Source organism: Sciurus carolinensis, chromosome 18 (assembly GCF_902686445.1).
Source record: "Sciurus carolinensis chromosome 18, mSciCar1.2, whole genome shotgun sequence".
Classification (NCBI taxonomy): Eukaryota; Metazoa; Chordata; class Mammalia; order Rodentia; family Sciuridae; genus Sciurus; species Sciurus carolinensis.
Window position 1 is genome coordinate 8,366,458 of NC_062230.1, and position 12,586 is coordinate 8,379,043.

General features: G+C 42.2%; 1 protein-coding gene across 2 annotated transcripts; it reads left to right on the top strand.

The window, feature by feature from the left end:
- The first annotated feature begins 3,838 nt into the window (after window positions 1–3,838).
- On the top strand, window positions 3,839–11,251 carry Gjc3 (gap junction protein gamma 3). 2 transcript variants are annotated; one of them, XM_047532869.1, is made up of 2 exons: window positions 3,839–3,916; window positions 9,959–11,251. In XM_047532869.1, the coding sequence occupies exon 2, from the start codon at window positions 9,960–9,962 to the stop codon at window positions 10,782–10,784; it is 825 nt and encodes a 274-aa protein (XP_047388825.1). In that variant the 5' UTR covers window positions 3,839–3,916; window position 9,959; the 3' UTR covers window positions 10,785–11,251. The 2 variants fall into 2 exon arrangements, with proteins under 2 accessions (XP_047388825.1, XP_047388826.1); XM_047532870.1 differs by having other exon boundaries at window positions 3,885–3,926.
- Window positions 11,252–12,586: the final 1,335 nt, after the last annotated feature.

A 12,586-nucleotide genomic window follows, 5' to 3' on the forward strand; every position in this document is an offset into this window, starting at 1 on the left:
GAACTAAATTTAGGGGAACTTAATCCCCTTAAGGGATTAATTGTGATGCTGTTACTAGCTCCTTTGTATATTAAATGTATTCATGTCTTCCAAGGATACAAATCTTTAATATATAAGGTTTAGGAGAATGCTTTACCAAACGGGTGTTCTCCAAACTAAAGATTTATGTAGCAGTAGTCTCTTTTAGACTTATATAAAAATAACAAATTTAGTTTTAAATTTATTTATGTTACTTAAAATTGTATAATTGGATTAAAATAACTGTCATCAATAAGTTATATATAATATCTTATATTACTCTTTACACTGGGATGGGAACTTAAATGCATTTTTGGAAGGTTATAAGGAGATCCTTGTTTATTTAAAGGTTAACAATATGGGATATGAAGACATTTTGCCACTTTCCCCAAAAGAGGGGTTAAAAGTTTTCTTAGTTTGTTTAATTCATGTTTCAGATGTAGTGTTGGGTTATGTTAACTGATATTCTTATAGACTCAGGAAACAATGTATGGCAACTCTATAAAATAATATTTAAGAAAGAGGCAAAGATCAGTTTCAGAAATAAAAACACCTTACCTAAATTTGTCAAGCGACCACCTCACCTGAGTTAAGACTGCCTCTCACTCTATTCCCTGTTAGGATAACCACTCAAGTTCATTTAAAGTTAAGTTCAAAAGACAGATTTTTTTTTTTGTTATATGGATTACTGTGATCTTAAGAAGGGAGTATAATATATAACTAAGTAAAGGTTGGGGATTATAAAAAGTATGCTTCTTGGTTCATAGCTATTACACAAACTAAATATGCTTTTATTCTTTTTAATTTAATTTTGTATTGTCTTTGTAAACTTTATGACTATTGTCTGTCAGGCTTTACAGAAGTACAACTTCTAATATAATAATCTGAGTTGACTTGAGATAATGAGCCATCACCTACAGGTGATTTTGTAGACAAAATATACAGCTGACTTCCAGTATACTACTGAATCCAATTAAATGGAAGGGGTAAATAACTGCAAAATTATAGACATTAAAGTTAAAACCCAGTATTCCTACTTTAAGACTAGTGAAACTGGTCTGCCAGATGTTTAAAACAAAAACTTGGAGACAAAAGTTAAGAAAATAAAAGGGCTCTTTCTCTCTGAAGTCAGCTTGGGCCCAGGGAATTATGGGACTTCTGTAAGGGCTTTACAACTCTGGGCCATATGACTTTCCAATCAGGGGGATCAATGGAACCCTAGAGAACTGGAAGCCAACCAGTGCACATTCTACAAAGAGGAGGATCATTGGAGAGAGAAATATCCCTGATGCTTCCAAGGGAAGCCACTTGTGGTCAGCAAGATATTGACCTATCCTAGCTGATGGCACTAGAGAAGCTAAGAGGATTCTCACAATTTCCCAATAATGAACCCTCCCCCCCAAGAATTCTAAGCTTCTTCTTCTTTTTCTTCTTTTTGGGGATACCAGGGATTGAATTCAGGGGTATTCAACCACTGAGCCACATTCCCAGCCATGTTTTGTATTTTACTTGGAGACAGGGTGCCAATGAGTTGCTTAGTGCCTCGCTGTTGCTGAGGCTGGCTTTGAACTTGCAATCCTCCTGCCTCAGCCTCCTGAGCCACTGGGATTACAGGCATGCACCACCATGCCTGGCTCTCAGTTTATTGTTAACACTAGATAGGGACAAGGCCAATACTGACCAAATTTGGTCTTGAAGACCTGTCAGGACAGTTATAACCAAAGCACAGCTGTGCATGGGCTAGCGTTCATGGTTAAGGAGGTACAAATTGTGGCAAAGAGATTAAAATCACCTGGAAGTTACGACTAAGCAAACTGTATCAGGAAACCCACCTACACTGGATCAAGTATTGCCAACTGCTTTGTTAATGCTAGATGTAGCCCTATTAGGATGCTAGATGTAGCCTTATGAGATTCTTTATGGGTATCCTCCTTCCATTATAAGAGGTATATGATAAGATCTAAAGATTAAACAACATTATGTCTACCCCTTTAAACCAGGAGATGCTATTTGGGTAAAAGAATGAAATGTCCAACCTCTAAAGCCTCTTTGGAGGGGTCCATTCACTGTCATTTTATCTATCCTTACCACAGTGAAGATGGCTAAGGTGTCCTCTTAGATTTGTCCAAGCAGGGTAAAACCAACCTCTTATGTTTGGGAGTGCATTCCTGATTCAGCTGCACCATGCCAGTTGACCCTCCAAAATAAACAGGTTGCACCCCAAGAGACCCCCAAGGGTAACAGCCCTGCTTTAGTCACTCCAGAAACTGACTAATCTATGTAGAGCAGAAGCTTGAGGAACTTATTGCTAACTGGGATAAACTGACTACTCTTATTTTCTATATTGGGCTATTTACTGTGATGCTCCTTAGGACACTTCTGTTCTGTCTCTACATCCTTAACATACTGACCCGATTTGTCTCCTCCTGCCTGAAGGCCATAAAGTTCCAAATGGTCCTCTGGAGTTACTAGCAGCTTAGTCTAGAGGAAATGGACAGAGGTGACACCCTTTAAAAAGGTTCAGAGGCCATCAAAGTGGGGAACGAAATGGCAAAACCAGACCCGGTTGTAAAATGAAATTACAGGAATGTTTTCTCTTGAGAAACAAAGGCCTGGGGAAATGTCAGTTCCCCTCCCCTTCTGAAAGCCTTTTTTTTAGGGAACACAATTACCATAGGGCCCTACCTTTTGGACTGTAAGTAACTGTCTCTAAGAGTCTGACTCTATCCTTTTGAAATGTAAACACCCCTGTGCCAGGCTTTCAAAGCTAGAGATGAGAGATTTAAAAGATGCCTGTGAAAAGGGCATTTTCTTTTTATCTGTTTCTTTAAACATTATGTTAGAGACCTCCTTCCACAAGGCCTTCAGTCATGTAGATTAGGAATTTTTTTTTAAAGAAAAAAAAAAAACACCCCCAATGATAGGATGGGTCCAAGATGAGGCCCTTGTGAGAATGTTGTGAGAAACTAAATCATAATTCAGAATCTGAAGTTTGTTCTCTGGGCCAGTTGGCATAAAATAGAGTTTGGAGTTCTCCTTCTCTCCGAGTGCTGCTTGTTGCCTCCTGACTATTCTGTTTCCCACAACAAGGCAGCGGCCTAGACTGATCCCTCACTCCACATTCCTCAGCCTCCGAGTTACTTTCCCAACTGGTCATCTGCTTGCCCAGCTTTGCCCCTTCCCATGGAGGGGATCGGTTCTATCACTGGAGGCAGGAATGGGTGAGTCGCAATTCTCCTTGGACATGGTAGAGGAGGGCTGGGTGCCCTGGGTTGCTGGGGGGAACAGGGGAGAGATTCCCATCATACTGTGAGAAGAGTCTGTGTTATTTCTACCAGTCAAGGACAGAGGACATCCTGAGTCACCATGAATTCTAGAAGGAAGACTGCCTGAAGAAATGCAGCAAACAACAACTAACACTCTCTGTCTCTCTCTCTCTCTGTCTCTCTCTCTCTCTCTCCGCCCCCCGACCCCCGTGGGTGAACTTGTGCTTTGGTACTTGGGCAGGAGAACAGGGGGTTTAGTAGACATTCAAACCCCTGGTAATGCTCTCTGTTGCTATCCAAGAGGCCTCATCAGGGAAATATGCTGGCGGTTCCTTTTTCAGGGTCTGAGAATTCCTGTCTCTGTTCTCTTAGCGAGCACACCCCTCGCCCTCGACAACAGAGAGTCATTCTCCAGAGCTCATGCCTTCACAACGGGGCCCTGCCTGCTCCTCCAGCTGCAATTCTTTCACCCAGCCCTGAAGCTGCCAGGAATGACAAGGGGAGGGGGAAGAAGTGGGTGGGGCCAGGAGGCGGGGCCAGGGGAAGAGCCGGGACCCTGCAGGGCATCAGCCTGAGGACTCTTTTCTCTGCTTCTTTCCCCAGAGATTGGTGCTTCTGCTCGGAGTTGCCAGGTGAGTGCAGGTGAGTGCATGGGTGAGGAGCTGCTAGGCTGACGCGGGGCCTGCTGGTAGCAGCAGTGGTGAGAGGCTGCTGGACTCTAGACGCGTTTCTCCAGCTCCGACCACACAAATCACCTGGGGACATTACTGATCCAGACATGATCTAGAAGTTGGGTATGTGCCTGGAAATTATGCATTCTTGCTGATACAGGTGTTGCTGCTTCATGGCCCCATACTTTGAATAGAAGCATCTGGAATGTTCTGCAGGAAAGTTGTGAGATGGGAACAATGAGACTGGGTGAGACCTGACAGGTCCTTCTCTCCTTGATGGACATTCCTTTCCTCACTGCTAAACTCTCTGGGATGGTTCTGCCACCAGTGGAATCCTGGCTCCCCACCACCCCACCACACCCCAAAAGAACGAGAGATGCTTAGAAAAATTCTTTCCAAAATCATGATGGAATTTGAAGAATCTGTTTTAGATATTTGAAAATCTGCTTAACGTCCAGGCTTTCCTTCCTCTCCCAACTCTTGAGCTCACAGGTGATGCTTCACTAAAATCTGGACAGGGCTCAGATTCTGCCAACTCACGAACTTGTTTGCAAACTGTTCCCCCACTCTTAGAAACACAGCAGCCTCCCTTTAGCTGGGCTTTTTCAACAATGTGGAGGTGGGGCTCTGGGAACAGCTCCCTTTCCTTCTCTGCCTCAGCTGCTGAGGCCCTGAAGTTCAACTTTGGTACAGAGGTGCAACCCTGTTTGTAAGGGGAGGATGCCAATCTCAGGGAATGAGGTAGGTAGGCCAGGGACAGCCGACCAGATGGGGCAGATCACAGCTTGCCAGGAAAGCAGGGGGGATGGAAGGAGGAAGACTGTTGTATGGGAAGCTCCTTTTAGTCTGCAGACTTTGCGAGGTGGAGCATGGTTTAGTCTGAACCCTCTAGGAGGCCCTGAATGTGTGTAATAGGTGTCACTTTGATGATCACCTTGGAGGTGAAGGCAAGGAAGAATGCCTCAGATGAGATATGGAGGCTTCAAACCAAGGGGTTTTCAGGTGAGAACTCTGTGTGAGCTCTGGAGACTTCAGTTTAGAGAGCCTCCAAGAGAACACTTCGGTGTCTGGCATGGGCCTCTCTAGGGTGGGTATAGGAAAGAGAGATGGTGAAGGGAGGGAAATCAGAGATAACAGACTCTGAGAAGTGCTTGAATTCCTGACACTCGACCATGTTAGGTCTGTGCCTTATTACATCCCAGGTCTGCTGGGAAAGCGTTTATATGGGTGCTGCTCTTATGGAAATCATGCTCAGCAAGAGACCAAGTACCACTGGGAGGGTTGGAGAGCTCAGGTTTTTGTAGGTGGAGGACCCAGATGAGCACTCTGAAGTTCTGGGTCCCAAGCTGTGGTAACATGGAACTTTTATAGGAAATTTGACATCATTTCTTAACCATTACAATGTTGGTGGGTTTGAATTCTTGGCCTTTGTGACAAAACACCATGCACAGGGAATTTCCTATGAGTAGTTCACGGGCATAGAATGAAGACAGTAAAACACATGTGAGTGTTCTCACCAAGTGGCCTTTACCACAGGCAGTGGTAGCTCAAGACAAATTTGAGTTTGTCTCTCTAAGAGCTATATTTCTAAGAACTAAGCCTGTGAGGTTTTAGTTTAGGCAGCAATTAATTGGCATAGTAACCTACAATTTATACTAGCAATTAAGTGACGCAGCTACATACCCACTGAGTTCAGAAAGTTACGAAGAATAAGAAGAAACACCTCTTTTTACAGGCACCTGTTGACTCTGGTCTTGAAAGACCATTACAGCTATTTACAATCCAATAGAGTGGGACCCATGGTTATTTAGGTTCCCAGAAGAGAGGTTGACAGAGGGGAGAGGGAAAATTAACTCTTTCCCAGGCATTGATCGTTCATCATAATGTTCTTATAATTTCATTTTACAACCAGGTCTGGTAACTCTGTCACACTGGGCCCGCACTTTGAAATAAGATGAGGCTGAGAACAAAACTTGAGAATTTATTGAATTAGTATGTAGTTTGATAACCCTTGAAGAGAGCCAGGGCTGATAACCTCAGAGCCCTGGAGCTGTCTCCTCAACTCCAGGCCCCTGTAGACTTATGAGGTGGGCTGGAGGCATCCTCACAAAGGGGACTGGTTGAGGGAAGATGTGCAGCCAACCTAGAAGGTGGGCTGAGAATTATCCTCCCCCAAATGAAAGGCTAGAAAAGCCCTTTGAGAAGGTCTTTGAGATGTCTGCAGACATCCTACTTTACAAAGTGGTTAACCAAGGCCAAGAGTGGAGAAATGATAGGACAGTGCTACCCTGAAGCAACACTTCTTAATGGGGTGAATTTACTCCCTAGGACATTTAGTGGTGTCTGGGGACATTTTTGGTTGGGGAGAGTGTGCTGCTGGTGTTTAGTGGGTGGACACCAGGCATGCTGCTTAACATCTTCTGTGGTGCAGAGTGGTAAACGGAATTATCAGGTTCTACATAGTGTCAAGGTTGAGCAACCTAGCACCAGTTTTGAAACTTGACCTTCCTGTTGGTCTTCTGTGGAGCTCAAGTTCGACCCAAACAAGAGAGTCAAACATTTATGGAGGAATGACTTTTTTCAGGCACTTCACTGAGTGCTTTTCCCTGAATAAGTCGACTGCAATTTGAGTATCCCTTATCTGAAATGCTTGGGATCAAAAGTGTTTTGAATTTTGGATTTTTTTTTTCAAATATTAGAAGTATTTGCATAAACATAGTGAGGTATTATGGGCCTGGGAATCAACTCTAAGCACAAAATTTATTTGCTTTATACATATTCACATAGCCTGAAGATAATTTTATACAATATTTTAAGAGCACTTGCCTTTTGTTTGTGATATCATATGAAGTCAGGTGTGAAATTTTCTTTTTGTAACATCATGATAGTGCTCAAAGCATTTTGGATTTTGGAGTACTTTAGATTTTTTGGTTAGGGGTATTTAATTTATAGTGATTTATTTTATTATTATCTTGATTTTCAGAATTAAAAAAAGATTTTGTTCCTATATCTACTTAATTTTTGTTACATTCATTATTCATTTCCTTACTGTAGCTCAATTCTAGAAGAGTTTCTCAAGTCTGTTTTCCAGTATCCCAATTTGATTTTCCTCTAAATCTCATATATTTCCTTCAAGTATTATGATTTTTTTCTATTCTATTTGCAGTATTATTTTTTTGATTAAATTTTCTCAGTTTATTTATTTATTTTCCCATGGGTGCATATATATATATATATATATATATATATATATATACATTTAGAAAATCCATTTATTTTCTTTTTCTCTCTTTTTCTGGTACCAGGGATTGAACCAGTAACACTTTACCACCGAGCTACATTCCCCAGTCCTTTTTATTTTTTATTTTGAGACAGGGTATTGCTAAGTTACTTAGGGCCTAAGTTGCTGAGGCTGGCCTCAAACTTGTGATCCTCCTGCCTCAGTCTCTTGAGACACTGGGATTACAGGTGTGCACCACTGCACCTGGCTCTATTCTCATATTTTGAGGAGTCTTGAAAAATAAATATTTTAAATATGCCATCTTTAATTATGAGACCAATTTTGTACCTTTCTAGAGATTGAAAATTGAATACTTCAAGAAATCTGAGCCCATTTTTATAGAAAAATCTCAGTGGCCTGATATACCTCTAATATATCCATCATATGCTTAATAGTCTATAATGGAGGTAGAAATATGGGGCCTGAGGGAAGGCAGAGGTTCAAACTCTGACTTCCTATAGCTGAAAATACATTTCTGTCCCATCTGGTAGACATATTCATCTGGTCAATCTAAGACCCTTGGGTTGGTCCCTTGGAAGCATCTCAATCCATTCCTTCTGCTTAAGCTTTGGCATGTGGCTTGTGCTTATGTAGCGTTGTTAATACTCATGCTCATTTAAAGTTGTTTTGTGTAAATTAGTGAATATTATAATCTGGAAACTGATATGAGATGAATTAGACATGTCTCATTTGCTGCCATGTTAACTTAGAAATCCAGGTAATTGTTATTAGAGTTGAAAGGAAATAGCTAAGCATTTAAGCCACAGAGGGAACGAAAGGTGGGAGGTCCAAATTACAGGGAAGACAACTTGGGGCTCAAATCCTAGAAGAATCAGAAAAGGAGAGACCTGAGGACATAGGTTTGGGAGAATAGCATTGGGCAAATGTAGGGCCATCTCTTTCTCTAAGATGTCTTTTATCTTAGTAGGAAACTGTAGAAGTGGTGGGATTTCACTTGAGTGTTTCTATTTCCTCCTTGGAATAAGAGGCTTGCATGGTGTCTTAGTCTGTTCAGCTGCTATAACAATATGGTTTAGGTTGGGTAATGTATAAATAACAGAAATGTACTTCTCCAAGTTCTAGAGGTTGGGAAGTTGATGGTCAGAGCATCAGCAGATGTGGCATCTGGTGAGGGCCTCATCTTCACAAAGGATGCCTTCTATGTGTTCTTCATGGTGGAAAGGGTGGAAAGGCTCTCTTAAGCTTCTTTTATAAAGGCACTAATCCCATGAGAGCAGAGTCCTTATGACCTAAAGGTCCCACCTCTTACCGCTGCCACATTTGGTACTGGGATCCAACATAGGAATTTTGGGAGGATACCAACATTCAGATCATAGCACGTTGTCTCCTGGCAGTAAGAAGAATCAGATTTGTAAGGGTCTGGGTTAAATGGAGATGGTTGGAAAGAGCTTCTGGGCATTGAGTAAAGCTGCTGATTAGGGCAGAGATAAATATGGCAACTCTGGGATTAAAGAATGACGGTATTTTGGACATGGAACTTAATGCATTTCTGAAACTTGTCTTTGATTGTGGTCACCTCTCAACATGAGGGAGATATATACCCAAAGAACAATGGCAAAGGAGAGTTTAAAAAAACCCCTGAATTTCTATCCTCTCATTTCTGGCTTTGGCCCCAAATCCCAATGACCTTTAATTATGGCAGATTCTCCTGGGTTACTTTCAAGTCATTCTCTTGTTTCTACTGTGGTAGGATTAAAGAGCATCAGACTAAATGGAGCCTTGATATTTGATCTGTTTGTTTCATCCCATCCCTATCTATCTCCCTAAACTATCCTCATCTAGTCTTGCCACCATGATGGGAGTAGAGACCATTCCAATACACCTGTGAGCACCCAGTGGCACAACACCAGAGAAAAGCAGATGGCAAGAGAACATACGTTCCCTCCGGTGTCAGCACTGATATGGTCAAGTTGATGTTGTTAGTGGTGCCAGCCTAGTAGCAAAAGTTTGCAAAGGGTGATAAATAAAATTGCACCCTGATTGCTTATTATAAATCTTTGGGGAAGGGAGAGAGGGAAGGAGGGAAAGAAGGCAGATATATTCCCGTACTACCAGTTCTCCATTCCAGGAACACAGAAGTGGAAGGCAGACGAGAAAGAGAGAGAGACACACACACACACATACTCCTACAACCATTTCTTACTGTATCATTATCTTACATAGATGATGCTGTTAGTTAAAAATAGGTGCAGAATCTTGATATTTGCTATGGTTTGTACGAGTATTCCCCCAAAAAGTCCAGCTATAAAGCCTTGGCCACCAGGGTGACTTATTGGGAGGTGCTTTGAAAATTAGGGCCTAAGGGAATTTTTTTAGGTCATTGAAGAGATGCTCATGAAAGGGATTGTGGGACCCTACTCATTCCCACCCTCTCCTTGGATTGTGTATGTGAGCATTTGGCTCCAACATGTAGTCTCTGCCATTCAGTGGTGACTTTCACCAAACCTGTGCTATTCTGTTTGTGCTTTGAAACTCCAAAACTGTAAGCTAAATGAGCCTTTTCTCTCTATGGAGTTAATTACTCAGGTGTTGTATTGTAGGTATGCAAAGCTGACTAATGCTATATTTGATCAACCAGACTTTGGAGAGGAGCAGAAAGGCAAGTCAGATCCTCGAGTTAACAGTGTCCAGATGGCCTGAAGCTCCCTCTACAGGGCCAGGAGCAACTCCTGCACTGATCATTGTCTTCTGTTCCCTAACAGGATGTGTGGCAGGTTCCTGAGGCAGCTGTTGGCTGAGGAGAGCCGGCACTCCACCCCCGTGGGACGCCTCCTGCTTCCGGTGCTCCTAGGAGTCCGTCTTGTGCTGCTGGCTGCCAGTGGGCCGGGGGTCTATGGTGATGATCAGAGTGAATTTGTGTGTCACCCTCAGCAACCAGGCTGCAAGGTGGCCTGCTATGATGCCTTCCACCCCCTCTCTCCAATGCGCTTCTGGGCTTTCCAAGTCATCTTGGTGGCTGTACCCAGTGCCCTCTATCTGGGCTTCACCCTGTATCATGTGATTGGTCACTGGGAAGAATCAGGAAAGGTGATGAAGAAGGAAGAGATCCTGACCCACAAAGGGGACAGCAGCGGAAGGGTCTCAATGGCTAGAAGCTTCAAGCTGCTCTGGGTCTATGTGGCTCAGCTGTGTGCTCGGCTGGTCCTTGAAGGGGCATCCCTGTGGGGGCAGTACCTTCTGTATGGGTTCAACATTCCCAGCTCCATTTCATGTCGCCAAGAGCCCTGCATTGGCAGTGTAACCTGTAATCTGTCCCGCCCCTCTGAGAAGACCATCTTCCTAAAGACCATGTTTGGGTTCACTGGTCTTTGTCTCCTGTTTACTTTTTTGGAGCTGGTGCTTCTGGGTTTGGGGAGATGGTGGAGGATCCTGAAGCACAAATCTTCCTCTTCTAACTACTCTCCAACTTCAGAGAGTACCACAAGACACAAGGAACCAACCGATAAATTCCCAGGGGTGGAAACAAAAGAGCAATTTCTAGAAGCAGGTGAGAAGGATCCTAAAGACCCTCTCACTTCCTGTCCCTGATGTCTCTGTCCACCTGGGGCAAATCCTTCACCCTTCTGGTGGATAACAAATTTCCACTGCCCCCAGACCCTCCCCCAATGCCCATCCCCATCAATTGGACAAGTCCTCCTGTGGACCAGGATACAAGTACCAGTTCCTTTTACTGCCTGCCCTTCAAGTCTCCCACTTAGGAAATGTCTCAGCTTCTGCTTGATCTCTACTTTGCAGAGTTATAAAGACACCTGACTGGCCTGAAGGACACCTATGATTGGATCTTCTTTGATACAGCCAGTTAGTGGGGATTCACATACAATGACAAGTTAGAGACTCTTGAAGGATATTGAAGGGCCATGTTGGCCCTTGCTGTTGAAAGCATTACCTTCAAGGATTCCTGACAGTCTTCTTCCCACAATTACCTGGTGTCAGCATCACAATTTTCAATGACTGGGTTCAAACATCAGCCAGAAAAAGCCTCCTTAGTCCACAACTTTCCCTTGCCATACTCAATAAATATTGATGACTATTATTGGCATTCCTGTTGCTAAAGACAATGCTCTTTCCTGTCTCAGTTATTCCACTTATTTCTTTTCTGTTCCATATCTGTGCTCCTCCCTAGCTTCAAAGTCTTATCATCTGTGAACACTGCCCAGCCCTGCAGCGTATGTGCTATAGTTAGAAACTTTGACCTTCCAAGTATATATATAGATAATCCAAACTCCCCTAATGTCAAGATTATTCAATCACACAGACACATACTTGGGAAGATTACTAAGAATTCAGGCATTTATGCCCCCTTGACCACTGACCACAGATGTCTCTGATTTTGTATGTTATATATTCTGTGTAGTTTTTATTTTTTGCCATTTAGAAACACTTTTAATAGAAAACTGATTTATAAATCAATTTACAAAAAAATTAAAAAATCAATGTTTAATACCAACTTTAACTATAAATAACTAAAAGGGGAAAAGTCATCTTCTATTCTATCCTTCTGTTCTTCAAAATCTATGTCTTCTGCTCCTTGCCTTTTGGAGAAAACATTGCATTGTAAGGCTGTCCTCTTTTTGGATGAGGACAAAGATCAAGATCTTCCTTAATGTAACCTCTTTCTATACAAGTCTGTGTGGAAGGAAAACCAACTTCCCAGAAATTCTCTAGTATGTTGGGTGGTGTCTTGAGCATGAAGCTAACTTCTTTTCTTTATATATATATATGTGTGTGTGTGCATATATATACATATATATATATATATATGTTTTAGATGGACACAATATCTTTATTTTATTTATTTATTATTTATGTGGTGCTGAGGATCAAACCCAGTGCCTTACGCATGCTAGGCAAGTGCTCAACCACTGAGTCACAACTCCAGCCCCTATTTTCTTCATTTTAAATTGGTTATTTTTAATTATACATGACAGTAGACTCCATTTTGATAAAATTATACAAGCATGGACTATATCTTATTTTAATTAGGACCCCATTCTCGTAGACAGACAAAGGATTTAAAATCAGCATCCTACAGTGACGCAGCCTCATCAATGTTTACGGCAGTACAATTCACAATAGCTAAGCTATGGAACCAACCTAGGTGCCCTTCAACAGATGAATGGGTAAAAAAAAAATTGGGGTATATATACACAATAGAATATTACTCAGTCATAAAGAAGAATGACTTATGACATTTTTCCAGTAAATGGATGGATCTGGAGACTATCATGAAATAAGCCAATGCCCCCAAGCTAAAAGTGAATATTTTTGCTGATATGAAGTGACCATAAAGGGATGGGAGGGGAAGAAGAGAAGTTCAGCATAGTAGACAA